At 29.9% G+C, this 27,987-nt stretch overlaps 2 protein-coding genes and 1 long non-coding RNA gene across 7 annotated transcripts in view; 1 reads left to right on the forward strand and 2 right to left on the reverse strand.

Moving 5' to 3' along the window:
• Positions 1–1,778, reverse strand: M6 (neuronal membrane glycoprotein M6). 5 transcript variants are annotated; one of them, XM_071892123.1, is made up of 6 exons: positions 1,637–1,778; positions 1,520–1,548; positions 982–1,153; positions 782–930; positions 549–728; positions 1–498 (listed from the first exon to the last, which is right to left on the reverse strand). In XM_071892123.1, the coding sequence occupies exons 2-6, from the start codon at positions 1,545–1,547 to the stop codon at positions 239–241; spliced, it is 789 nt and encodes a 262-aa protein (XP_071748224.1). In that variant the 5' UTR covers position 1,548; positions 1,637–1,778; the 3' UTR covers positions 1–238. The 5 variants fall into 5 exon arrangements, with proteins under 5 accessions (XP_071748224.1, XP_040578250.1, XP_040578249.1 ...); XM_040722316.2 differs by having other exon boundaries at positions 982–1,189; XM_040722315.2 differs by having other exon boundaries at positions 1–186; positions 240–498; positions 982–1,189; positions 1,520–1,655.
• Positions 1–21,528, reverse strand: part of LOC121126954 (uncharacterized) — a 64,616-nt gene extending 43,088 nt beyond the window's left edge. Inside the window, exon 1 of the long non-coding RNA XR_011782681.1 lies at positions 21,029–21,528. This is a non-coding gene — a long non-coding RNA (uncharacterized lncRNA). The remainder of the gene's footprint in view (positions 1–21,028) is intronic.
• On the forward strand, positions 1,556–27,750 carry LOC121126952 (cadherin-87A). The gene is made up of 16 exons (XM_040722312.2): positions 1,556–1,893; positions 1,959–2,403; positions 2,468–2,964; positions 3,017–3,111; positions 3,166–3,515; positions 3,563–3,691; positions 3,749–4,246; positions 15,235–15,336; positions 15,387–15,542; positions 24,440–25,564; positions 25,613–25,768; positions 25,832–26,258; positions 26,311–26,465; positions 26,543–27,096; positions 27,158–27,406; positions 27,465–27,750. The coding sequence occupies exons 1-16, from the start codon at positions 1,556–1,558 to the stop codon at positions 27,658–27,660; spliced, it is 5,472 nt and encodes a 1,823-aa protein (XP_040578246.1). The 3' UTR covers positions 27,661–27,750.
• Positions 27,751–27,987: the final 237 nt, after the last annotated feature.

Raw genomic sequence — 27,987 nt, forward strand, 5'->3', positions numbered from 1 at the left:
TTCACATAAAAGTTTAATATTTATTGAATTTTATTACTATATATATGAGAAGAACAGCCATGAGCATACTGTATCATGCAGTTAGGCTATGAAAGTGACATCCGTAGAGTTACGTCAACAACAAACAAGCGGAGTTAATTTTTCCATGCCTAATACGATAATTTTTCCATATCTTGAAGAAAATATCTATATAAAACTAACTAAAATATTAGTACATATTTTATAAGTTTATTTCTTACTAAATTTTAGGGTATAAATCTTTATCAGCTAATATCATTGATTCACATGTGATTTCATGAATATTTCTGAATTTAGAATAGTTATGAATATGCGCAAAATTTGATGATAAGGTCATTAAGAAATGTACAAGACTCAATATAACAATAAAAGAAGAAAAACATGCTAATAAGAACATAATTTCTGCATGTTCTACATAATCTTTGCAAAATTGTTTTATTTCTATAGTTCCACGGACTTCCATATAAGATCTTCCGGTACCTGAAATATTCTCATAATACTATAAGTTTGTATAAATTATATAATTATACCATTAGGAAATAGGAAGTGAAATGGATAAAAATCAATAAAACCATCCTCCCATGCAATTTCATCAGTGTCGCATAGCCCCCAACTTAATGTATAGAACACGGTTGTTACGATACAAGCAGCAAATTTTATCAGCCATAATATTAACAAAATGTATGTTATTCCAATGAATATTATGCAGACTTTAAAGACAATATTATAGTATAAATTATTAATTTGAATGTACATAGTTTACTTAGTTTTGCACTATTTCGGCCTATTGTAGATTGGTGAAGACCCTGACGTGTTGTTTTTGTTGTTAAAATTGTGATACAAAGTATCATTAATGCTATTGCAGCCATTGTTGATGCTAATATGATGAAAGCAATCTGGGTTGGTTCAATCCTTTAAATTAAGTAATTGAGTAATTTTGTTATTAAATAATATTATTCATACCATCCAAGACCTTTGTCAAGATGAAATACGTCTTGTAACATTCTCAATGTGAGATTTACTCCGCGATAAAGGGTTCCACAAAATACTCCTACTCCAGTCCAAGACATTATAAGAGCAATTAGGGAAGCATAAGGGATGCGAGTTATACATTTTTCCAATATATCTTGATTATCTTCGTGTTTAAAATTATTCATATTATCAATAGTCTCTTTGTTTACGTATAAATTAAGCAGAAAAAATATAAAGTTTATTATTTATTCGTTTCTTCTTCTGATAAGGAAGCAGGTATACATTTTTTATGCAATCACAATCTTTTATTCTTTCGATCAAATAAGTGGGTATCACTTAATTAACAATTTTTATATTGAACTGTTAAATTTTGAAGAAAATATCTATTAAATAATAATCTTACAAACAAAATGAATTCTGATGACCCATTAAAATGGTTAGTTTCTATGGCGATTTTTTTTTTTTTTTTTTTTTTTTTTTTAAGAAAAAAGAAAGTATACCTGTTTATTGAGGTAAAGTAATATCTTACTTAAGTATAGTAGTCTAAAGGGATGCATTCTATAGTATGAAAATGGAACAATCATATTTGTTAATAATAACATTATTTTCGTTAAGTGAGATTTATCTATGTGATGAGGCTCCTTACCTTCAGCCTGGAGGAGATTTAATAGACTTTCAACTTTTTGAAAATACACCGCCAAACTCAGTAGTTTATACTTTGAGGGGATATGATCCTGAGTTTGGTGTGGAAGGATTGACTTATACTATTTCTGGTGATTACTTCAGTATAAATCAAAAAACAGGTGTGATATCGCTGAAGAAAAAAGTTGATAGAGAGATTAAAGAGTTTATAAGAGTGGTTGTTACAATACAGGATAAAGGAAATAATTTAATCCCTTTTAGGTAAGTACATCCTTTTTTTTGTTGTTATTTAATCATTTTTTCTAGATTGGTTCATTTCTAATTAGTCGGGAAATTGTTATATTAGATGAAAATGATAACGCACCTAACTTTGAAAGAGAGCCCTATAATTTTAGTATTAATGAAACCACCCCTGTAGACACAGTTGTGTATTCATCTATTTTAGTATCTGATAAAGATAGTTTTGAGAATGCAAAAGTGAAATTGGAATGCGTTCCATATGATTTAGATGATAAATCATGCGAAGTATTTATGATCCAGACTGAAGAATATAAAGCAGGCTCTTATTTCGGAACTATAACTCTTAAGAAAGAGCTTAATTATGAAACAAAATCTAGTTATAAAATAAAGATACGAGCAAAAGATCTAGGTCAACCAAGGTATCTTTCATCGGCAACAGAAGTATTTATTCAACTTATTGATGTCCAAGATCAACCTCCATTTTTTATTAATTCTCCTTACTTTTCAACAATAAAAGAAAACATTGCATCAGTAAGTTTTACGAATAAATATATAAGAATTATATATATACAGTTTCATCCTCGTTTGAAAATAGGACACAAAAATTTTTGATATACAAGTGCGAGATGGTGACATTGGAACACCTCAAAAAATTTTTTTAGATATTGTTGGGGATTTAGAACATTTCTTTGTTCTTGAAAATCAGTACCTCAATGAGCATTCGATTAGTTCAGCAACTCTTAAGACTGCAAAAAATGTCACTATTGATCGGGAAATGAGAACAGTCATTGAAGCTGGGGGCATTTATACTTTTCAAATTCGTGCAAGAGAAATACTTGACATCAAGCAGAATTATGGAGATGAGACATATACAAATGTTACTGTCATAATAACGGATGAAGATGATTCTATTCCAATTTTTAATAAGAATTTCTTAACAATAGCTGTCCCAGAAGATGTTCGATACGATACACCTTTACCAGATTTGAATATTATTGTGCAAGACAATGATTCATCGATGAATGCAGCATTCGAATTAGCCTTAAATAGGCCGGGGCCTTTTTCTGTGCATCCCAAAAAAGCTATTGGAAAGTTAGTTGTATGTAAAATTAATGGTAAATAAAATTATAATTTTTATGTCTAGGACACCAGTTATTCTCAGAGTATCCAATCCAGAATTGCTCGATTATGAATCGCCTGGTAAAAACAACTATAAGATACAAATCAATGCCATACAAAGTAAATATTTATTTTATTTTCGCATAGCTTTTCATAATTATTTTTTTATTTTAGATCAGTCTATATTATCCAATTGTACAATTAATATAATTGTCACTGATTCAAATGACAATGCTCCTACATTTAGTAAAGATTTTTACCAATTTAGTGTCGAAGAAAATGCTCCAGCTGGTAAGAGCATAGGCTTTATCACAGCATTTGATCTTGATTCTGGTTCTTTTGGACAAGTAAAATATAACTTAAAAGGATTTGGAGCTGATAAGTTTAGAGTAAACGACGAGAGTGGTGAACTATTCATCAATACGTGTATGACAGACACTCAATTTTGGAGAGAATCATGCTTAGACTACGAAACTCAGGAATTTTATTTTTTGACATACACTGGAACTGATGGAGGAAATCAAGTGAGATATAAAAATTATTTTGAATTTACATAAATACAAAAATTCAGATTACAGCGACTACGTTACATATTCAGATTATTGATGTAAATGATAATTACCCAAAATTTTTAGACCAAAACTACTCCCGAACCATTGATGAAGGTGCATCGGAATTTCAACCAAAATTTATCGTTAAGGTAATAGCAACATCGCATCAAAATTTATAATCATCATTAATAATTATTCTTTTTCAGGCTCTGGATGCTGATGGTATAAGTCAGGGTGGAGGTAAAGTATTTTATTCAATTATATCAATCAATACGGATGTGACTTTATTTGCGATTGACGCTGTTTCTGGGGAATTATACTTACTACAACCAATTCCATATATTTATGATTGCATTCTACCTCTGGAAGGCCAATATCAACTTGTGATTAGAGCAACAGATTCAGGAAAACCAGCCCTTTATTCTGACGCTAAAGTTACAATAAAAATAAATACTAAAAGTAATTTAAAACCACTACTTCAATTTTCTAACTATGAAGCCTCTGTATCTGAAAATGCAGTCAAAGGAACAGAAGTAATAAGAATTTCAGCATTAAGTAATGATGGAATCGCTAGTAATGTTTCTTTTAAAATGTACTCTGGTGCGAAAGATAATTTTATTATTGACCCCATAACGGGAATAATCCGTATATCACAAGATGCAAATTTAGATATTCAAGAAAATGGGGATAATTATGAAATAATCGTAAGTTATATTTATTATTTATAGTAATTATTAACCTAATCGACTAATGCTTGATTCATTAATGTATGCCCATAAGAAAAAAGACAATTATTACTATTATTTTAGTTTCATCTATTTTATAAAAATATATCTAATCACGGACTACTAGAGAGCAAAAGTGAAAAAAAAAAAAAAAAAAAAAAATAGAATCAGACGTTGAGTGAGAGTCAAAATTTATTTATTTATCTAATATCTATAAATAGTTCTGTAAAATCATATAAAGTTAATGGATAAATTAATTTTATACAACACCTTAATAAGTATTAGTAGCATTGCAGTATTTTGTTTTATGAAATTTATAATTTTCTATTAACTTATTAAAAAATCTAAGTACTACAAACACTTTCTATTTATAAAAAGGTAGAATCTTCTAAAAACCAAAGGAAAAAAATAGAGTGAAAATAGTAATGATAATCAAGTAACTAAATAAAACAACATTCTTATTTTTAAACTGAAATTGTAATGATTAATTTAGCTTGTGGACAGTAGTGAGAGATTATTATTTTTCGGGTATTGTTACTTTTATAAAATAGCATTATGTAAGATGTATAAATACATTTATATGTATATAATCAAACCCTTTGTAAGAATCAATCGGTGCACATAGAAATAGCAATAATATAGCTGGTTGCATAAAATCTCAATCGGATACACTAACAAAGAATGGAACAGCCAAAATAAAAATTACATTAGTCGTCATAATAAATAAAGTTACGCACACTAAATAAATCATATAATTTTATTAAAGAATTGTATATTTTGAAAACTTTTTGAGAAAGTATATGAATAAGTATCGTAATTATGCCGTCTAAATGAGTTTTTAAGCACTACAGTAAAACCAGATTAAGTAACTAAGTATGAAAGCATCACAGTTGATGTTGTGTGTTCTTCTTGCCCTGAAAGAGACATCCCCCACTGATTTTCTGGTTTGATTTTCTACTGATAGTCAAGGTTTTTTCCACCTCTTCCATTCTCTCTTTCTGATCCTCCGAGCACAACAATTTTTCGATAAGTTTTACATGTATACCAAGGAGACTTCGTAATAGTAGATATCACAATGTTCACCACCTACTTCCTCTGGCACTTGAGTTAGTCCAATTGAAACAGTACATGAGTGATTGATCTTCATTTTGAATCAATAGGGAAAGTACACTCCAACGACACATTGCAGATTCCTCATGTTCTCTTTTTTTAGTCCGTCCATTGAGCCCCAAAGCTTAAGAAGTCTATTTCTCAGTCGTGTGTCAAAGGATTTGATTCACAGGTCCTATATCTATTAAAGCTATCCTTTCAGAAAGTCCCTGATTTCACAGACAGTTTGATATCCATAGTACTGATGAGTTAAAAAATCTTTAATGATCTTGTCTGAAAAATTTATTGAAGGTAGGCCAACAGATATCTGGGGAAATTTTTGAATTTATATCAAACTCTTTAACAAAATCAAGAAACTTTCCTATTGGCTAAGATAATTTATTATCTGACATAGTAGACCCATCATGGGTAACAATAAGACGACGTATTAGAAGTTCACCAGTGTGTAAGTTGCACACTAACCATACTTTCTTCCAATCTATAGTTCTGATTTACGTATAACTCCAGCTTTCACCCTGTGTTGACTTTTTTCGAATTTCTTTCAGTGGACCACAAGGTCTAATAGAAATTCTTTTAACAAACAAAACATAACCTAAGCAATATTTTCTAAATGTAATTCCCCTTTACTAATTTTTTTGGGGTGAAGTTGAACAGATAATTGCTGCCTAGGTCACTAATCGTGTCATGGTGTATATTTAAGGGATGTTAACAGAACAACTGAATCTCAATATGGTAGCCCTGATAATTTGAAGAACGTTTTGGAGGAAAACAGCTTAGCTGTCATGACGTTTCATTAGATTAGCTACAATCAGCTATGATGAGGTAGAAGGGAGATAATTAAATAAACAATTCATGGGCAAAAATTACTCTAATGTCCTTCCTCAATTCCAAAAAGAACTTACAATTATAGCTCAACAACAAATCCTCAAGGTAACTCTCCGTCTTTTATGAGCACACACGAATGTTCCCCTATGAGTTGTACAATCTTTATCTTTTACTGCTAATAATCTTACACCTGGTTATTTTTACGATTAATGATTTAAAATTATGGATTAACAACTGTGCCTATCAAAAAATGTATAGACTTGCAAATTAGCAGAATTAGTAATGCGAGCGTATATCTTTAGAAGATTGTCCTTAGCTAATTAATATTTTTCCTTACATCAAATGAAGATGACATATTTTTTTTATAATCAAAAAATTATTTTGGTGTCATTCCTTGTAAAGTAGAAACGACTTGTTTCAGCACATAAATATGTCTAAGTGTTTCCCATAGAATGATTGCTGATGTATGATGTAGCGTATGAATAGAGCACCCGTAATTTGCAAATCATTCAACTGAGTCCTGATATGTTCCACCAGAAGCATTTTGCACTTCCATAAAAATGTATTTTACAGTTGTTGTTCAATGTATGCTGCAAACTGCTGCCAACTCTTGCGTCATTTGAAAGTTCAAAATGACGCCCTGAATGAATACGACAAGTTGTGACGTACTCGAACTAACCCAGTGCCAGAGAATATCACAAAAAGTTCCTAGCTTTTTGTGTATTGATCGCACTATGGTCTCTAATTTTTTTCTGTTCTCCGTACAACTGAACTTGCCAAAAGGCTAATACTTCCAAAATAATCGGCATTCCCAAGACACAAGTCATTTTCTGCTTTTATCATACACTCTTTGATGAGGTTGCAATCAATTAAGAGTTTTCCTCGTTCTGCATTCTTATATACTATTTTGTAACTTGTGAGAGTGACAAACTCATTTCAGCAAACTTTCTGGAGAAGAGTTTTCTAAACTACATTCCGTTGACTCATATTTCTCATAGCATAACTTTCAAAAGAACTTTAAGTATGTTCATAGATTTTTTTGTTTTATAGTGTCCCTGAAGTTTTTACTCTGCTAAAACTGCCACATTTTGCTTGCATGTTACACTAACAAGATTTCTGATCCTACTTTGCCACAAAAAAAAAAAAGCTCATGTAGGCGCTACATATACACTGAATATATATTTCTCAAATACATGGATTTACAAAGTAATATCCATAAAATACTCTACAACAATAGTAAATTTAAGGCAAATAGCAAACAGAATCTTCCAGTATTATAAACATAATTTTCCAATAAATTTTTTTTGCAAAGTTTCGTGTTCCATACATTTTATCAAGCAAATTCAAGGATAGTCAGTGGGTTCGATAAACTGACGTTGTACGCTGGATATGAATCGCTTGCGTAGTTTGGTGACCCCCGTTCTAGGTACATACATGAGCATGATTTAATGATGAACACTCTGCAAAGAAATTATTCTATTTCTATTAAGCTAATTAGTGAGACGATAAAACTATCATCGATTATGATAGACTGAATTATCTTTACAATCTCTTCTGTGTAAATAAAATTATTTGTATATATGGAAGGATCAGATATCGTGGATTCCTGCTAAGTTTTTGTTATAAGTTGAGAGGTCATAATATTTCTTTGAACAAGGTGGAAATTCTCGATTTAATAAGTAATTTTAAAAAGATACTGATCCCTAAATGCCTATAAAATAGCAGAATATTTTGTTTAGCATGACTCGAAATCATTTTTTTTTAACCTGGATGATTTATGCTACTACGGAGTAGTTCCACTTTATCATCCATATAACAGTCTAATACTGTTTACTCGCAGTCACCCTGTCTATTTATATAATAATATACATGGATTTTCTTGAACTTATTTTGCATAGGTTCGATTCACAATGTGGTCCTATAGAAGGAAATGCACATTATTTATATAGACTTCAAAGGTAGTTACTAGGTGAGATCAAGTAAATATAATATTTACTTATACTTGAATAAAAAAATCCATTTGACCAATTAAAGGTATATTTGAAAAAATGAAATGTATCAAAATTCTAAACTGGCTCAGATTAAGCAGATTTATTTCTTGTGTAAAAACTATTTGAATCCCAATAAAAGAAATACAGTACCACCGTTTGAACGGGGCCTCAGTTTGCTTCTTTTAAATTTAAAGTAGTGAGTAGTACTAAAATTGTGAATAAACTATTGGCCAATATCATTTTCTGCAGAAGGATCTTTCGCCCCAGGGAAATTTGCCTAACGGACATTTTATACAATTTAATTTCTTTAGAATACTACAACGGTTAATGATTCGAACTAAATTCAAACCATATGCTACTCTGTTATAATACCAATATTTTTCAACACTCCTGCAATATAATCTCTTTTGGCTTAACGATCCCTCGAAGTCGACTTGAAGTAGCATTCTATACCATCCACACGCTCCATCTACTTATCACGGTTTTGTTCCACTTTTATGGGTATAGAAGCATACTCCATTTTTTTGAACAATTTGACATTTTCTAATAAGATACTCAGGACTTAGTGCCTATCCCATCTTCTAGCTTGTTACGCTTAAAGCCTTAAAAGCAGATCCTATAGTTATTCTAAGCTCCTACACCACAAGAGCAGTTGCAATACGGATAATTTCATTGACATCAAAGACAATGTGTTCGTACAAACCATGAAAGATGCATAGAAAGTTATGTTTAATGTACAAATCGGCAAAGAACAACATTCTTCAAAGGATATTCCATTTTTCACACAAATATGTTTTTTTTTCTTACAACATATTCTTCTGGAATCGATAGCATAAATTCATTGGACAACCTTCAATGTTTAGTAAGGTTAAAATAAAGAGTTTGTGTAGTATCAGATCATTTTTTTTACATGAACAACTCGATTTGAAGATTAATATGTCATACTCCTTTTTCCTTTTAGATGATGGAAATACTTTCTAAAAATGTTTCCCAATTTGTGTTGTGTCAGTCCTTATCTAGGACCGAGGACTGCAATTCAGTCCCGTCCAGTCCCACTTCTCAGTCAGTAAAGAATTTAAAATTGTGGGGTAAATGAGGGTGTTCCTTATTTTTTAATTATGAATTATATATAATCGCATAAATTATATAAGTATATAAATATAATAGGTTAGGGAAAAAGTATTTTCTGATTATATCAATGCTTTATAAAAAGTGTTACAATCATCCGATTTAAGCCAAATATGCCTTGTTCTGTTCAATAATTTGTTGCCAACAATAGTCCAACTTCATAATATTCTTTTCTTTTAAGCTAATGTTCCTATTGACGAAAAACTCGGACAACACATTTTCACAAGCCTGTATTATTTCCAAATTTGTACAAAAAGTACGTTGGTCATAGACAGGAATAGTTGGTAGTCAGTTGGGATCAAATTTGGTGTATAAGGTGGATGCATAAGAACTTACAATTTTCAAAATTACTCCTGGAGACCGGAGCTATTGACTAAAAACTAAATGTACAGGAAATAAGTTTTTGCCATATTTTACGGTTTTATGTAAGTCTAATAATATTTTAAGAAGAACATCTAGCCAATTTTGACCAAATTCAAGGATTTTACAAGGTATGGCCTCCTTTAGAGTACGGTGCTCTCTCTCAATTAATCCATTACCTTGTGGATGATATGAAATGGTTTTGATGTTAATGATGCTAAACTTTTGGCTCATTTTTTCCCACATTATTGACATAAATTGTCCTTTAAGATCAAGTATAATAATTTTAGGATAATCGTATCAAGAAAACTAACCACTCTCTAATTGTGACAAAATTATATCCGTGTTGGCAGAGGAAATTCATGCCATTTTGTTCACCTGTCTGTTAGGGTATTGTTTTGCAATAAATATTTAAATCTAAATTTAAATGATAACTTTTTTTGTCTGGTGATTTGATTAGTTCTTTGACAGAGTGGGGTTGTTGAAATGGGTTTAAATCAGAAATAGGTTTAATACCCTGGGGAGAAACGGTAAAACCTAGACAATCAACCTTTTTTTTTTTTACAAAATTCTCCTTTGCTGAGGGTATAGCTTAGACTTTGTCTTGTAAAGTTTTTAAAACTGTAGATATTAATTATCCGTTCAACTATACAAAAGTATGTCGTCAAATGAATAAATCCACAAGGCGTCGATATAGCTGTTTTTACTTTATCGTTTATATCCATGGGAATCTGATGATAGGCTTTTAAAAGATGGATTGTACTAAAATACTTCTGACGCCTAATTTTTCTCCAAATGTCTGAATGCTAGGCATTGGGTACTTATCTATTATAGTATTATTATTTAATAACTCATAATCTCCAACCAGAGACCAAATATCCATTTTAACTTTTTAACAAGGCAGATATTAGAGGACAGCTAAATTTAGAGTTGTCAACAATTCAGGAATCTCGGAGTTTTTTAAACTTTTTTTTTTCTTCCGACAATCTCTATCTTTTCAGGAGTGAATCTCTTTGGGGGGTTGTAACAACTTGCATACCGGTTGTTTCAATTTTGTGTACTATACCGTCCAAACACACTCCTTCAAATGAATTGAAATGTAGTGCATAAAAAATTTGACAATATTATACGCTTCCTTACAATACTTACTAACTAATACATTATTAATTGAATTACCTACCTGAAGTTTTTTTCCTGTTGTACATATCTATGATAATATTCTTTTAACTCCAACACCCAAAAGTTAAGTATGGGACGACGAAATCCATTTCTTTATTTTTAATCCGGGGAATTTTACCTTTTTGGGTGGAAACGCTTAAGTTTTTTTTATATTTGATTTTTACCAGCTACAAGTTTTTTTTCAAGAAATTATATTTAATTGCATAGGCTTTAAATTGAGAAATTCTGAGTGAGGTATAAGAGATCTTTCAGCACCAGTATCTAAGTGGCAATAATGTAGATCTGATGTGTTTTTAGGTAGCCCGTTAATTTGTCATTGGTAACATAATGAAGAATTTTTTTCCTCGTCAGTTGTCATTATTATTTCATTCCTGAGTAGTAAACATCCTTTACTAAATAGATTTTTTAATTATATTCCAAACCTGTTTGAACGTTCGTGTGTGCTCATAAAAAAAAGGAGCGTAACACTGATGATTTGTTGAACAGTAAATTTTTTGTACTCAAAATAGAATTGGGGATCGAAATCGGAATACTTCCTGCAAATGTCCTTGTTTATATCCTTTTCTCCTCCCTCTCTTGTCACAGCTGATTGTAGCTGATCTAATGAAACGTCATGAGCATTATGCTTTCTCTCCTCCAAAACATTCTTCAAATTGTTAGGGTTACGATATTAATTTTCGGGTTTTTTTTTATCATGCCCATTCAACACTGGATTTTCTTCTATCCTAAGAGGAATTTTAATGGTTTACAAAACTGAGAAACATCATCAGTAATATGAGATTCCATTATCAAAATGTTTGACCATTTGCATTAGATTGATAAATATTTTTAAGGGTTAAATTACTGGAATAATTATTTGTAGAACTAATATATTAGTATTAATAGTTTTTACTTTGAGTACAACGCTCATCTAAAAGAAATTTAATCTCAAAAGAAAGAAGTCGAAGGCAATCATGGGGTTGATTAGATCCAAACGAGTTCACACCAATTTTTTTATAAAAAAAACTAAGTTATCTTAAAACAATCTTGGAAAAGTATGAAGTAGTAAAAATTCCTTTTTCCTGTTGTGTCTTGACGAGGGAGAGACACAAACTTATTTATAGCTGGAGAGATCCAGGATGACCGAGAGACAAATGAGAAGAAGAAATCCCGTGGAGGAATAATATAGCACTTATTTATAAGATCATGTGTATTCTTTATAATACAAAACCATACTCTAATTTATTTACAAAATACACGACCATTTATACTATGTAAAATACAGTACTTTAATACATAAAAGAAAATACAAGAAGATAGGAACATGAAAGGAAATATGAAATACATAACATTCCTGACCAGATAGATATCCTCTTCCTATTTGTTGTCGAGGTGTACGTTGTCATTCAAAATACTGGCGTGCACTACACTCTCCTCAGTCATGGTATTGTTGATGAAGTCATCATATTTAGAATTTATTATTAAAAATATTAAAAAAACATTTTTGCCTTTAACAGGCTTGCCTTGTACGTATTCGCCTTTTGACAATTTCGCCTTGAAGCGGTTCCCCTTTTACTGTTTGGCCTTACGACGTTTTTGCTTAGATACTTTTTTACCTTAGATAATGAAAGAGGATACAAGTTCGTCTTAGTTATATATTTCTTTGGAGTTTTTCTGTTGTATTCTAGCTTTGAGAAATTAGAAACAGAAATGTAAACAAGTTAGACATTGAAAATTCTTCAGACCTTAAGTAATTATATATAAATAGTACGTAGGTTTTTTAAGATACAGATATAGCAGTTGTGAGGAGGATGGTAGTTAGTTTAATTCTGACTTGATTGTGGATCAACACGTCCTTTATATACTTATATATTTGATAATAATATCATTCGCCTTCAAATGACCTTGGCGTGTATTATTGCGTTTGGGAAAGACGGTTATATAATACTTGAGATTGTTTAGATTAATTGTCTTAGTGGGGGATATTAAATAAGGGGGATTTGAAAAATTCTTTAGTGTGTTACCTCATGGTCAACACCCTTCCCCTGTTTTTGATCGAACAAGGTTCGAAAAAAATTAATATAAAGATTGTTATCTGGAAATAAAAAAAAGCTTTCAAAATAAAAAATTAAGGGAAAAATAAATAGAAAAAATAATTCTTAAATAAATCACTGTAAATGTGAAGAAAAGAATGATAATTAGATTTTAAAATGTTTGTTTTTGTCTTCTTTTCTTTGTTTTAAATCTTTAACTTTTCTGCTTAACATCTCCCCTTCTCTTTTTCTTTTCGAAAGAAAAAGAAGTATATATATCAAGGATTTTAACATAAATTAAAAGTTTAAGGGGGGAATATATATAATTTACAAAAAAAAAAGTAATTATATTATATTATTAAATTATATTCCAACTTTAAATTTGAAACTGTGAAGATCTCATTATACTATTCAATCCTCAAAGCTCTATAAGTCTACAAATCTTCGGGCTCTTGTAATTCCTATTTATCAACCCCTAAAAAGGATGCATTATATCGGAAGATTCATGAAACTATGCTTTTCTTTCATTCGTTATGATCCAAAATCCTCACAGCAATAGAAAGATGGTTAATTACCACATAGAATTACAAAATAAGTATACTATACATACACACAACACTGCAATATAATTTACTCCCGAGGCACAAGGAGGGAAGCGCAAGTGAATGATCAAAGCAAGCACAGCAAAATCTATGATTGAGATAACTAATAAGTTAAAGAAGTATGTTGATATATAATATAAATATATCATATTCACAAATACATGTAGACTTTTATGGACGAGGACTCCATCTTGATCTATAAATCTTGTACAATCCTTCATGAAAGAAGATATTTCATTATGGCATTTTGATGACGAAATTGACACATATTATTGCTAATGATTATTTGCAACGGAACCTAGCCGTTGCATTCCGTGATTCCTTCCCAACGCTTTCAAACCTACTTATTATTTATATATAATTAATTAAGGTTCCAAGAATTGTTTTTGTCTAGCTTGTTTACATTTTTGTTTCTAATCTCTCAAAGGTGGAATACAATGGTGAAAATTCAAAACAAATATATAACTAAAAAGAACTAGTATTCCATCTATTATTATCCAAGGCAAAAAAGTATCAAGGCAAAACAGTATAAGACAAAAACGCATTGAGGTAAAATTGTTACAGGGTGAAAACGTTTGAAGGCAAAAGCGTTACAAGGCGAATAAATACAAGCCAAAAACGTAGAAGGCAAAATTGTTCAAGGTGAATTCTCCTATAACCCTGTATGAGATACTATCTTGATGTAGTCTAAAGACAACACAAAACTATATGTTATGTGAGGGTAATCTTGAAATTTGTACCATCCTTACTAAGCTCATTCAAAATATCCAAAGACTTTGAGTAGGCTTCTTTAACGCTGAATGATTATGTACTACAAATGAGTTGAGCTAGTTCATTAAGAAGCACATGTTTGGATCCTGTACATCTTTGGATCAATATTCTTATAAAATCGCCATACTAGAAGAGATACACTTGTTGAGATTGTAGTCTGGTATCTTATACAGAGCTTGGTCAGGAATAGCTCCTAATATTTGATTGAACTTAACCTTTTCATTTGAAATCTTGGCCAGTTCAAATTGTACTTCAGCTCTAAGAAAATAGCCAGTGGTTCTGAATTGAGTAAAGTGAGGAAGTTTGATAAAAATGCATGAAACATTTTTCTCTGAGTTAGCTTCATCGTCGGGAGTGGAGGGCTTATCCTCAATTGTATAGACTTGCTTAGTCGGGGTCATCAATGTAGTATTCGATCCAATACGAATTTCAGCTTCACTTTTATACATTTTTTTATATTCTTTATTCATAAAACTAAACGTTACTTCTGATGACAAAAGATACTTATTTAGAAGGAATCCAATAAACAAAACGAGATCAATAATAAACGATAAATATATTAATTTGCAATCCTTCATGAGGTTCTCCATAACTTTTTTAAAACCAGTTTGTTCGACTATATTACTTAATAGATGAATTTCCATTATACTAAAGTCATTTTTTAACCCATTTTGATAAAAACTCCATACTACAAAACTCAATTGATTTAGTTTATGTGAATAAAAAATTTAGAAAACTATATTTTAAAATAATAATATAAACATAGCTGTTGATCTAGGTATATCTAAATTAACTTGTCTTTTATGTAACATATGTATTTGATGTTTTTTTCCAGTCCTTCACACTATTCGCCCATCTCCCAGCTTAAATAATAATAATAAAAGACTCTATTTGTGTTGTGTATGTAATCTATCGTTTAACATAGGCTAATTTAAATATAATCAAATAAAATTATCATATAAATATTTACATTTTCATTTATTTCACAGATATCAGCAAGTAATTATGAGCTACCTTATTCCCAAATTGTCAAAATAAATGTTTCGATATCTATAATTGATGTAAACGACAAAGTACCAATATTTGACCAGGTAAAAAATAATTATTTTCTTAAATTTATAATATAAAATAAATATTTTAGAACTCCTATACGAAATATTTAACAGAACAAATGATTGTCGGAACAGAGGCAATACAAGTGTCAGCGACTGATGCAGATAGAAATGCAGCATTAAAATATGGAATTATTAAACCTGTTATAGCTATCGACAAAGCCGGAAATTTATTATCTAATAAGGTAAAGTATTATTGCTGATTAATATTTATGGCTTACACCATTAGGTTATTTATTTGGAAGTATAACTTTTAATTAAAGTAAGTATCCACCATTTGTTTTTTCTTAATTGAAGTTATTAATATCTTGGATGCGAGATTTGTTGAGGTACATGAGTTATTCGTGCAAGTAAATAAATATATGCTTTGCCAGAGTTAGAGCCTGAAAATTAGATTTTTTAATTTTAATGAAGGATTTACAGTACTTGGGATCATAATAATCTAATAATCAAATATTAAATATCTAATTTTTGACTATTTTATTCCTAATTACTGAAATATAACTTTTCTGTACCACATTGTATAGTTTAAATGCCACAATTATAATTTTCATAAATAGAGTTGATATTTAAGGAAAATAAATCAATGCTATCTTTTTAGCAGCAAAAATATTCTAATTAAATTTAAATTGATATACATTTATTTTATTATGGATTGAAAAAATTATTCCAAAGATAAACGAAAATAAAGCATTATACCTAATAGTGCAACAAGATCCCACTATATCAATAGCGGAAAAAAGTTTTGAGAAAATTCACTTTTTTATCCACGGTAGTATTTGTTATAATTTCTACCTATCAGAGAATAAGAACTCTAGTTACTAGCTAGAAACTAGAATATATCGTGTATTTATAAATATATAGAGTTGAGTTATTTCATATTTTAGAGATAAATTATGTCGAGTGATAAGATTAATGTATTGGCGTCTTCTAAGTTTAGTTTTCTTTGTAAGCTCTGCAGTCTGTCCTATACAAAGACTCATTTTAAACAGAAGAAAATATCTTAAAACTCTGCTAGTAAGTTCCACTGTAAGCTCTGAAGAACCAAGCTCTCTATTATGGGAAACCTACTGGAACATTCCCTTCTCGATGTATGGGAGGAGTTTTATTCTTAGTTGTAGGTATCTGACGAGGAGGAATTGAGTTTAGACAATGAAGTTTAGGAAGGAGGTTTATCCCTGGCCTCCTTTCTTTCAGATTCCAAAAATAAGTATGGGGCACTCGGCACTCACCTACTCCTAGGAAAAAATGCCTTCAAATCAGGTTTTTGAATATTTTCATTCTATTGGGGGCAAAGAACATACATTTTATTTCTTGTAAGGGACCCTGGGTTGTATTCAGAAGGAAATCTTCCTTCATTAGAAGAAACATTGAAAGATTTAAATCCTTTATGTGATCTCTTCGGGGGTAAAGAAATTAATGGAAATTCAGGAGGTTCATCTGGAGGCTATAATGAAACGGATAAAAACTGAATATTTATGTTAAAGACCATTCAATTGCTAAGGGTCTCAGACCGGTAAGCTTTTTTTCTATTTTCTAACAAACTTCATTATATCTCCTCAAGCTAACAGTTTCGATTCTCTAATTGGTTTAATGCTATAAGGAGAATGCTTACATCATAGTGATAAGTTATCCCCACAACAACCTATTGAGTAATGATAAAAAGAAGAAACAAACAACTTAAAAACTATTTTTCCTCTTCTAATTTTTAAAGATAGCTTTATCGTTACAAACATGTCAACTTTAATCATAAATATACAGTTTTAATAGATCGAAATAAAATGATAGTTTCAATTAATAGATGGTAATTAGAATGACCGATATTGTGATTAAATAATGTATTTTAAGACGAAGCAACCTTGGTAATTTGCTTATACAAGTTGTTAATTATACAGACATTGCAAATTGTACACAACATATATTCTAGTGACATAATATGAACTTTCCCTAGGAAATCAAAGCTACATTGAAAATAAAATGATACAGACTTTGAAATTTTAGAAGATATATATTATATAATAAAAAGATATATATGTTGCAGTTAAGGTAAGAAATCCGTTAATATGCAAAATAAGTAGTTAATTTGCATAATAACTGAACAAGACCGTTAATGTGCATAATAACTAGGTAATGTTCCTAATAACTTAACAAGACCGTGAATGTGCAAAAAAAAACTAGGTAATATGCAAAATAAGTGAACAAGACTGTTAATGTGCATAATAACTGAAAACGATAGTTAATATGGAAAATCATTTAAATAATAATTTTTCTTTTATCTTCCGAGACCCAATCCAGAGACACAAATTGATACTCGGCTCATGGGATATGCAGCATCTCCACAGGGCTTGATTAAGAGTAAGCATCCTTTGTTGATTCATGCATTAAAATCAGAAACGCCATCCACTGTAACCCCTGTTGATATTCCAGCCCACGGGGTTTGTTGCAACCAGTGACTAAAAAACGGGTTCTAACCCATGGCTAACTCATGTAATATTATCAGAGAAGTTATCCACTTTTTACTCCGGTTGTTATAACAATTCAGGAGTTTTGTTACGTGCTAACGCGACTAACTAACGGGTTCAAACCCACCGCCAATTCACTTAATATCATCAAGGTCGCCATATACTGTAAGTTAATTTATATCCCGGCCCACAGTTTGTATTGCCTGCCAACACGACTAACAAACGAGTTTAATCCCACCACTAACTCATGTATTATCATCAGAGACGCCACTATAGACAGTGTTGATATACCGGCCAACGGGTTGTCTTAGGTACCTACTCGATAAAAAACATGTTGTAACGTTTGTTAGTCGCGTTGGCACGTTAAAAACCCCGTAGACTGGGATATCAACCAAGGCTATCATGGATAGCGTCTCTTATGATATTATATGTGTTGGCGGTAGGCTCCAACCCGTTTTTTAGTCGTACTGGCACCCCAGACAACCCATTGGTTATAATAACTATCAGGGGATGGCGTTTCTGATGATATTATATGAGTTGGCGGTATGTTAGAACCCTTTTTTTTAGAGTAGGGTTGACACGTAACAAAGCCCGTGGTCTGGGATATCAACCGGGGCTATAGTGGATAGCGTATCTTATGATATTAAATGAGTTGGCGGTAGGCTCTAGCCCGTTTGTTAGTCATGCTAGCACGCAAGACAGATTTTTTTAGTTCCTATAAAAATTGGGGTTAGAGCGGATGGGGTTTCTGATAATATTATATTAGTTGGGGGTATGTTAGAACCCTTTTTTTAGTAGCATTGGCATACAACAAAACCCGTGGGTGGGATATCAACATGGGGTGAAAGAGTATGGTATTTCTGACTATAATATATGATTTGAAGAAGGATGCTTACTCTTAGTCAAGCCTTGTGGAGATGCTGCACATCCCATGAGCCAAGCATCAATTTGTCTCTGGAATGGGTCTCGGAAGATAATATGAAATTTATGATTTCAATAATTTTCCAAATTAACTATCTTTTACAGTTATTATGCAGATTAACAGTCTAGTCCAATTATTTTATATATTACCTAGTTTTTATGCAAATTAACAGTCTTGTTCAATTATAATGCACATTAACGGTATCGTTCAATTATTTTACATATTACCTAGTTTTTATGCAAATTAACGGTTTTGTTCAGTTATTATGCACATTAACTAGTTATTTTGCATATTAACGGAGAACTGCAACATATATATATTGTACTCTTTTCAAAATTATATTAAGTGCTGCTATTAGTTTCTTTGAGATATCGTTGTCGTTATATGATAGATTTTTATTACATATTAACTCAAAATTTAACTATGAAAGATAATCTACAAAATGATAAACGTTACATCTATTAGCTATTGATAAAATATATATTGTGAATGTCAAGTTTAAAAAAAAAAACTTTGAATATTTTTCTATAACATCAGCGATGACATTCTTTATCGCTATGAATGATAAACAAGTTATAAGAATCTAAATAGGAGTGTCGTTTTTCATTATTTTTCAGCCTAAAAAAGAAATATATATTGACTTCAAAACAAGATACGCAATCAATCTAATACTTTAGCACAAGTTTACATAACCGTATTTTAATTTGGTTATTGTCTTAAGGATAAAAATGAGTCTGAACGTTCTCCCGAATTATTATAATTCATGATATTTCAATATTCCGATCTCTGAGATAAAAACTGAGATCAATTTTGAATTCTGTACTTAAAAGATAGATTTTATCATTGACCACAATTTATTTTTATAAAATTCGAGTTTCCTAGTCTTGTTCATGGAGTAATCTATAAAATAAGCAATAAAATAGGTTGCATGTAAAAGTTACAAAATTAAATAAAAACAAGTCGTTTAAAGGAAATAAATCTGTTATATGACTAATCAAATGCATTTTATATGAAACATATTTAAATCGGAGTCAAATAATCGACTTAATTATATTTAATTTCAGAATATTTTCAAGCAACTTTACATTGTTTATTTATTAAATATTCCATTAAAACATTAAAAATTAAATTATTTTTATGTGTTATTATATGGTGTATTTATTAGTTTTAGAAAGACAAAACCTTACTTTGAAAAAAGAAATTTTTGGAGCGGGAGGTTAATGATGTTAGGAGATATGCTAAGCTTAATTTATTAATATGAATAAAATTATATATTTCACATTGGATCTACAACGACTAATCACATACTGAAAAAACCTCTCGATTATGTACGATCATCACAAAGTGGAATTGAACAAGAAGAATATTCTTAAACGGTACAATGTACCTGGTGCATGAAAGATTTAGATAGCTTTTGATGAAAATTTGATTTTTAAAACTTTAGGTGATGTAAATTGCATTTATTTTTAACTAGTTTTTCATCACCTATACTACCTACATTCACCATGTAGTTAAATTGAAGTAAAAAAAATTACCTATTTATATTTAGGAATAATAATGCCAAGTTTTAATTTAAGCAAATTATTTTATATTAAAGAAAATTAAAAAATAGTGAATCAAAAGTTCTAAAAAAGCAATTCAAAATTGTAACGACACATATTGAAAGACTTCTTTATAAACAATATGTTTAGTTCTTTCGTCTTACGTTGAGATATATGAAACCTTTTCACTACCAACTTTTGAGCATCCGAAGTATAACTGACCCACAAAAAAATGGATTTGAAAAATCCAGGCTAACAAATTGACATGTTTAATTTTAGGCCTTCTTAATGCTCCTAGCAAAACTCAGCTTCAAAGAAAACTGAAATCTCCCAAAACTTATCCGTGCATTCGAAGGCTATTTTTTGGGGCTTGAGAAAAAAACATCTTCTCCACCGATGTTGCCGTAATTGTAGCTGCTTTCAAAACATAAGGCATTATCTTCTTAACAATAAGTCTTGTATCATTACAAAGTCTAGAAGAATCTCTATTTCTCAGCAAAATTATTGGAAATGTAAACAAATTCCAGTAGAATTACTTAATCCAATTGTTAACTTTTTTTTTTTTTTTGCACCCTCTACGTTTTTAGTAGTACGTTTTATTTATATCAAGGAAAAAACATATAAATTTTAAAAACGAGTAAATTTGGTAGAGAGAGAGGGTGTGGATGTAATGAGCTTAAGAATGAGATTGGTAAGTACTGATAAAAATCCTGTGTACAATGGGCATGTTAAAAATGAGTAATTACAAAGATTGTCATTAGTTTTGTATTAGATGACCCGGTTGTATATCGTCTTCTATCATGAATATTGACTACAACCCTGAGTAGTATCTTGAATTAAATAGCTGTAATTTTCAGAAAAGCCTTCATTGTCAACAAATTCACCTTCGGTATAATGAAACAAAAATAAAAATCACCTTTTTTCTCATTTTTGTATACATATAGGGTAGGTTAAAAATAAAACAACAATTTGCAGCTTTCCTGAGAAAAATTATTAATATTACGCAATAATGTTTTCATATTTTTGTTTGTTTTTTGTACAAATACTATTTACAAAAAATAAATTACTTGATCTTGTGAGTATTTTGAAGCAAATATTTATTTATATCTGTTGACTCTGAGCGGAGTTATGTCCAAATGAAATTCGAGAATCCTTCAAAAAGGACTATACTTTGAGGGATAAACGGGCACATGTGTGAACATAAGTCTAAAATGTCAGACATAGTATTCTTTTGTCAAAATACACAATAATATGACAGAAAAAATTATATAGTTTCAAAAACTTAATGATGTAATGTATTAAATCAGTCTGTATTAAAAGTTCTAATTAATTTTCTCATTTGAGTTTCAGAAATTTAAATTTGGATGATGTTATCTCTTAATATTTTAAAAACATATATTTCTTTTAAAAAATACAACTATTTATATAGATTTGGTGAAACTTATACAATTTGATAGCCCATAGCCCATAGAATGGCTACATTTAAATAATTAAAATGAATAGTTATGAACAGAAAACTAAAACACACCTATTTGACACCATCTACACCATAATTAGTTTTAATATAAAATTCTATTTATCCATAACCATAATTAGACTCTAAAAGAATTTTACTTTTCCATTATTTGAATATCAGTTTAAAATAAAGTAATTACTGAATAATAATTCCATAGTTTGGAAGAATTGTCCCTGTATTGGTTAACTATTAACTGATTTTGGGCCTTTTTCCTGTTTCTTTTCTTCTGTAACTTACGAGAAACAATAAAAATAACGACGCTTTCTCCAATAAAAAAAAAAGAAGACCTGTTTAATTTATCTTTATGACGGAATTCTTGTGAATATAATGAATAAAGAGGGGATTTATGTAAAGATAAAACGGTAGACGAGTGTGCTCTTTTTTTTTATTATTATTTAATAAGTTGTCGTGTGTTAACATCTCCCTTAAAAAGAAGAATTCTCTCCTATTTTAGATGTAAATTGATTTAATAATACATAATAAAATAAATTTACATGAATTTAAATATAATATTTTTCCTGCACTAATGCTATTTTACATTTAGAAGTTTCTCCTTTTTATACGAGTAATTCATTGTTTACCTCAAAAAGCATAAAACAGGCAGATGATATTAACAAAGGTCTTAATTCAGGTGTACTATAAGTCTTGCTCCTACCTTCTCTTATAATTTTCTTATAATGAAAAAATATTTCCGCCTATATACATAAGCCATCATGTCAATACACCTTGACAATACATGTACAAGTATGGTAAATCTATATTTTATTAGATAATACTGTAACCATTTTTCATGTGTAACAGGGATTTAATTCTCCATCTTGAATAATAGTATCAGTAAATTGATGTACTTGTTTGAATGAAATATTTTTTAATTTAATCAGTTCTAATTCAATTTCTATTTCGTTTACATATCGACAATGTATTTATGAAATTATTGCCAAAATTTAAGATGATATATTTTAGTGTCATTTCGAATCATCAATGGAAATTATATATTCTTTTCTTTTTTTGTAGATTTCACATTTTGATATTGCTTCCTTGACCTTTATAAAAAGAAATGGGATATTGCAATCAATCAAATGATCAATGTTTTTCCAAAACAGATGAAGATGAGTTTGCATATTTATCGGACGTAAAACGTCCCAACATATTTGAGAATGTAAAAATAATTTCAATGAACTTAACATCTTATAATCTTTAAACATTAAAAATTACTCTATACAAAATGAAGTTATTCTGTTATTTAAAATGTTTCTAGTTTATTCGAAATGAAATGCCACAAAAGGATTAATTTAAAAACAATTTAGTAACCGTTTTGCTTTCAAAATTAAATTTATTGTAATATTTTCACTCCTACAAACAAGAAAAGTCACAGATTCTCTTCATTTTAAAATGGAAAATTGTTGAAGTTTGATGATTATAATATATAGAGTTATTTTCTTCCAAATTTATTCACGTCGTATCGTGTACAATGTATATATCCGATGGATGTGTAAACTCACTTTTAGACTTATATTTCAAATATTAGTAATATTAACTCAATTTTTACCACTGATATTATATTTTATTTCTATAAGTTTTCCGTATGTACGAAACTATTAATGCATTGTTTTCGTCCCAAACTATTTTTTTCCGGTCCGACACTAGTGATCTTTTCTTGGAAGATATTTTGGTTAGCACCAAAATTCTCAAAGTAGGGAATGTTATTTCAAAAGTGTCAGACTTCGGACCAAAAATTTTTAAGGCAACTGCATATGGGGAAAAGATACTCTAAAAAAATCATCATATTATTACAATTCATAACTAATTTCTTTAAATTTTTCATTATTGAGATTCGTGAAGTAGCTCTTAAGATCTTTAGAGATCTTTGGGTATGACTTTCAATTTGAGACCAACAATATCTTTAGAAATTTGAGATAATTGGCCAAAAAGTAACATTTTGGTGCTATGGACCTCCACATTATGGATTACATTATTAGTAAATTAGAAGGATTGAGTCACTTATTTCGCATATTACCAATCACACTTGATGTCATAATAGTTCATTAAATAATCGGTCCTGACTGAAGTTTAAGATAATACTAAATGTATAATTGCAGGATTAGTGCTTTCTGTTCAAAATATATATTTAGCAATTTTGGACAAATTAAATATGTAGAATCTGTGAAATTTTAATGTATTTGCTTTTGTTTGTATCTATTTAACAAATGGGTTGAAAAGTCACAGGGTTAACAAACAAAACACGTTTTTTTTCTTGCTCGTATTTTTTTTTTTTTTTTCATTCTCTTTATTGAGCAAAAATTGTTTTAGACCCATTATTTTAGATTTAACAAAAGTAGTGTCACACTTAGCACAATAACTCACAAACTAAAGAACAGATTGTCAGGAAATTTGGACAGCTGTCTTTTAAAGGATGTTACTAACTCAAAATGAGGCAAATTAAAAAAAAAATGACATCCATCTTCGGAGATCGGCACTTTACAGTCCATCTTTTTTTTTTGGATTATGGGTAATTATAGGTCTGATTTAATAAGCTCATGTTTCATTTTAGATTGTTTCCAAGATAAGGAATACTCTATACAGTATTGCTTTACCAAGACTTTGTTAAATTCATTAATTATCATTGATCATTTTTTTTTAGGCCAAATACGATTTTACAACTACATTTAAAATAAATGAAGATAATGGAATAATTTATCTTAATAACTCTTTATCTTATAATTCGGCTGCAGTCATCATACTCACCGTTGAAGTAATAGATACCAATGCTGAAGTAAATACAATTTCAGAAACAGATGAACATGATTGTTTTAATAATCAAAAGGTCAATTCTGAAGTAACATTTTATATACAACCATATAAAATAGACTATCCACAGTTCGAAAGCCCGTGGACTCCAAGTAGTCCTTCATTATACTACCATATAAAGGAAGGTTTAAAACCTAGGACATTGTTATTCACAGTCAATGCTCATGATCCTATATCCAAAAAGTCTAATATCATTTTTAAAAAATCAGAACTTTCCGATCCGAAGGATTTAATTAATCTTAATACAAATACAGGAGAAGTTTATAATAATGAAATATTTGATTTTGACATGAATACAAAAGAAATAACATTTACAGTTCATGCAATATCAATGACTAACAGTACGAAAATAAGTGAAGCTTTTGTTCATATTGAAGTGGAAGATATTAATGACAATGCACCTGAGTTTAATCAGTCATTTTACATGGCTGATTTAAATGAATCAGCACTTCCCTTAACGATTGTTCTTAGAGTTAAAGCTATAGACAAAGATAGTGGAAATTTTGGAAAAATTCAATATTCATTGTTTGGGGAAGGGTCTGAAGTCTTCACAATTCATCCGACTGAAGGTACTTTAATGGTTAAAAAAGGTCCTGACGGGAGGTCTCTAATTGACAGAGAAAAAATTGATAGATATAATTTAAAAATTATCTGTAAAGATATGCCAACAGGAGGAATTGATCAAAAAGTAGCATCTGTAGAAGCTATAATTAATATTTTGGATAGTAATGATGAATCACCAATTTTTAAAAAAACAAGCTACTCAACTGTTATTCCTGAAAACTCACCAATAGGCTCTCTCGTGGTAAAAATAAATGCTTTCGATAATGATTTAGGGGCTGCTGGAACAGTGATGTATCATTTTGTAGATAATTCCCTAATCAATAAAATTTTTCAAATTAATGAATCTAACGGGGAAATTACGACTTCCAGTCTTCTCACGGGAAAGGGCCGAAAGGTAGTTTTATTTCAATTTTAGTAAAACATCAAATCATAATTTTTATAGGATCCCTACATATTATATGCCAGGGCAGCTGACAAAGGTGAACCTCAGCTATTTTCAGATGTAGAAGTTTATGTAACAATTGGTGATGTATCTGATAATGATGGGATACCAACATTTATTAAACCTATGATCGATGAAATAGCTTATGTGTTTGAGGTACTCTTCATTAAAGTAATGATATTAATTTCTTTTTTGATACTTTGATACAATTATATTTAGAATGCTAGTATTGGAACACGAGTATTTCAGGCAGAGGCAGAAGACCCAGACGATAAGAACACAGCAAACGGAAAAATAATATATTCACTTCCTCATGATGGCTCAATAATTAATCAGCTTTTCCAAATTCATCCTGAGTCGGGATTATTGACAACTATCGATAAATTAGATAGGGAAGAAAGAGGCTACTATACCCTTATTTTGGAAGCCAAAGACTTAGGAACTCCTTCACAGCATACGTCAAGAACCTTACTTGTTGTTGTAAAGGATATTGATGATCATAAACCTAGATTTCAAAGACAAAATAACTATTTTCCGAATGAGATTGAAATTCAGGAGCATACTAATATTGGTACAGAGATTATGGTAGTTAAAGCCCAAGACTTAGACGAAGCCGAAAATGCTATCGTTGACTATTCTATTGCAGGTAAGTTTTCCTTAAATAATATGTTAATATACATATCTTACACATAATATAGAAGGAAACGAGGGAAATTTTTTCGAGATTTTTAGAACGGATGAAAATGAAGGGATTATTTTTATATCAAAAGAGATAGATCGTGAAATTTCTGCTAACTTTACCCTTATCGTACAATGTTTCCATCCCCATAGAAATAAAACCGAAGATTCTGAAGTAAGATTTACAATACCTTAGATTTACATATATTATATTGATTATAATCTGCATATTTTTTCACGTTCAACTTTAAGAATTATGATAGATTACGAGTCAAAATTATTATATCAGACATTGACGACAATAACCCAAAGTTTTTAAAGATGAATTTAAGTTATGGTGTTAGAGTTAACTCTGCAATATACACTGAAGTAGCTAAAGTAAAGGCTATTGATATTGATGTAACCGCTGACCCTATATCATACCAAATTATAAATATAACATATTCTAGACCAAAAACAGGACTATTTGACATTATTGATAACGAATTGTTTATAATTGATGAAAGAACTGGAGTTATACACACAAATCGTACCTTAGGACGATTTATTGATGGACAATTTGTTGTTTATGTTCGAGCTATAAATGGAATTAACCGTTTTGATATCGAAAAGTTAATCTTATATGTATTACAAGATACAGAATTACTACAATTTGTATTTGATCAAGATCCTGCTTCTGTTAGACAATTACTACCAAGATTAAAAAAAGATATTGAAAATGTTTTTATTAATCCCCTAGTATTCAACATTTATGATACAGAATTTTATAACAAGAGAGATGGTTCATTAGATTTTGGACGAACAGGGTAAATTATTAACACATTAAAGTTTGTAATCAATTTTTAATAACCGTATATTAATTTATAGATCATGCTTTCAAGTCTTAAATAATGGGAAAGGTGTCGATTTATCATCGTATGAATCTTTAATAAAAAACAATAATGAACTAGAAAATATTTATAAAAAATACAACATAATTATGATAGAACATTGTGCTAAAATCGATTCTTCTAAGGAAAACATGAATTGGATTGAGATCACATTCATGTTAATGGGCGTTTTGATCGGATTTTTATCTATTTTATCAACGTTTCTCATTTTCTGTATATATACATGGTAAAACATTTTTAAATAATGTGTTGCAGGCGATATACTAATATGAATATATTTTTAGGCATAGACATCATATGTATCGAAATTCTCCAGTCAAAATTATTGAAGCAACTGTTCGAACTTTTGTACATTCCAACTTGCCTCCTGGCTCCACTATAAATGGAGGAGGAATTCCTTCTGTAACGGAATCAGACAATAGAAATATAAATGACATATTTCTTCAGCAAAATTTTTTTAGTGCAGATAATAGATATTAAAAATATATAAATGTTTTTACATTTTTTTTATGGTATTTATCATGATATTATTTACATTTCAGTAATTGAATAAAAGTATTTGTAAATGTCTACATGTCGGTTCACTAATGGGAGCAAAAAAGCACCTCTTCTTAGTCGTATACGGTTTTCCATTAAAAAAAATTTAGTATAGGTATATTTAAACATGAAATTCCATACCATCTTACTGATTACCATAAAGAAAACTCGGAAGGTCACCATGCACATTTATTTATTCAAAGATTATTGTTTATTTTTTTTTTTGTACAAGATTTTTTATTTTTAAAGTGTGTGTAAAAAAGATAAATT

Source organism: Lepeophtheirus salmonis, chromosome 12, assembly GCF_016086655.4.
Source record: "Lepeophtheirus salmonis chromosome 12, UVic_Lsal_1.4, whole genome shotgun sequence".
NCBI lineage: Eukaryota > Metazoa > Arthropoda > Copepoda > Siphonostomatoida > Caligidae > Lepeophtheirus > Lepeophtheirus salmonis.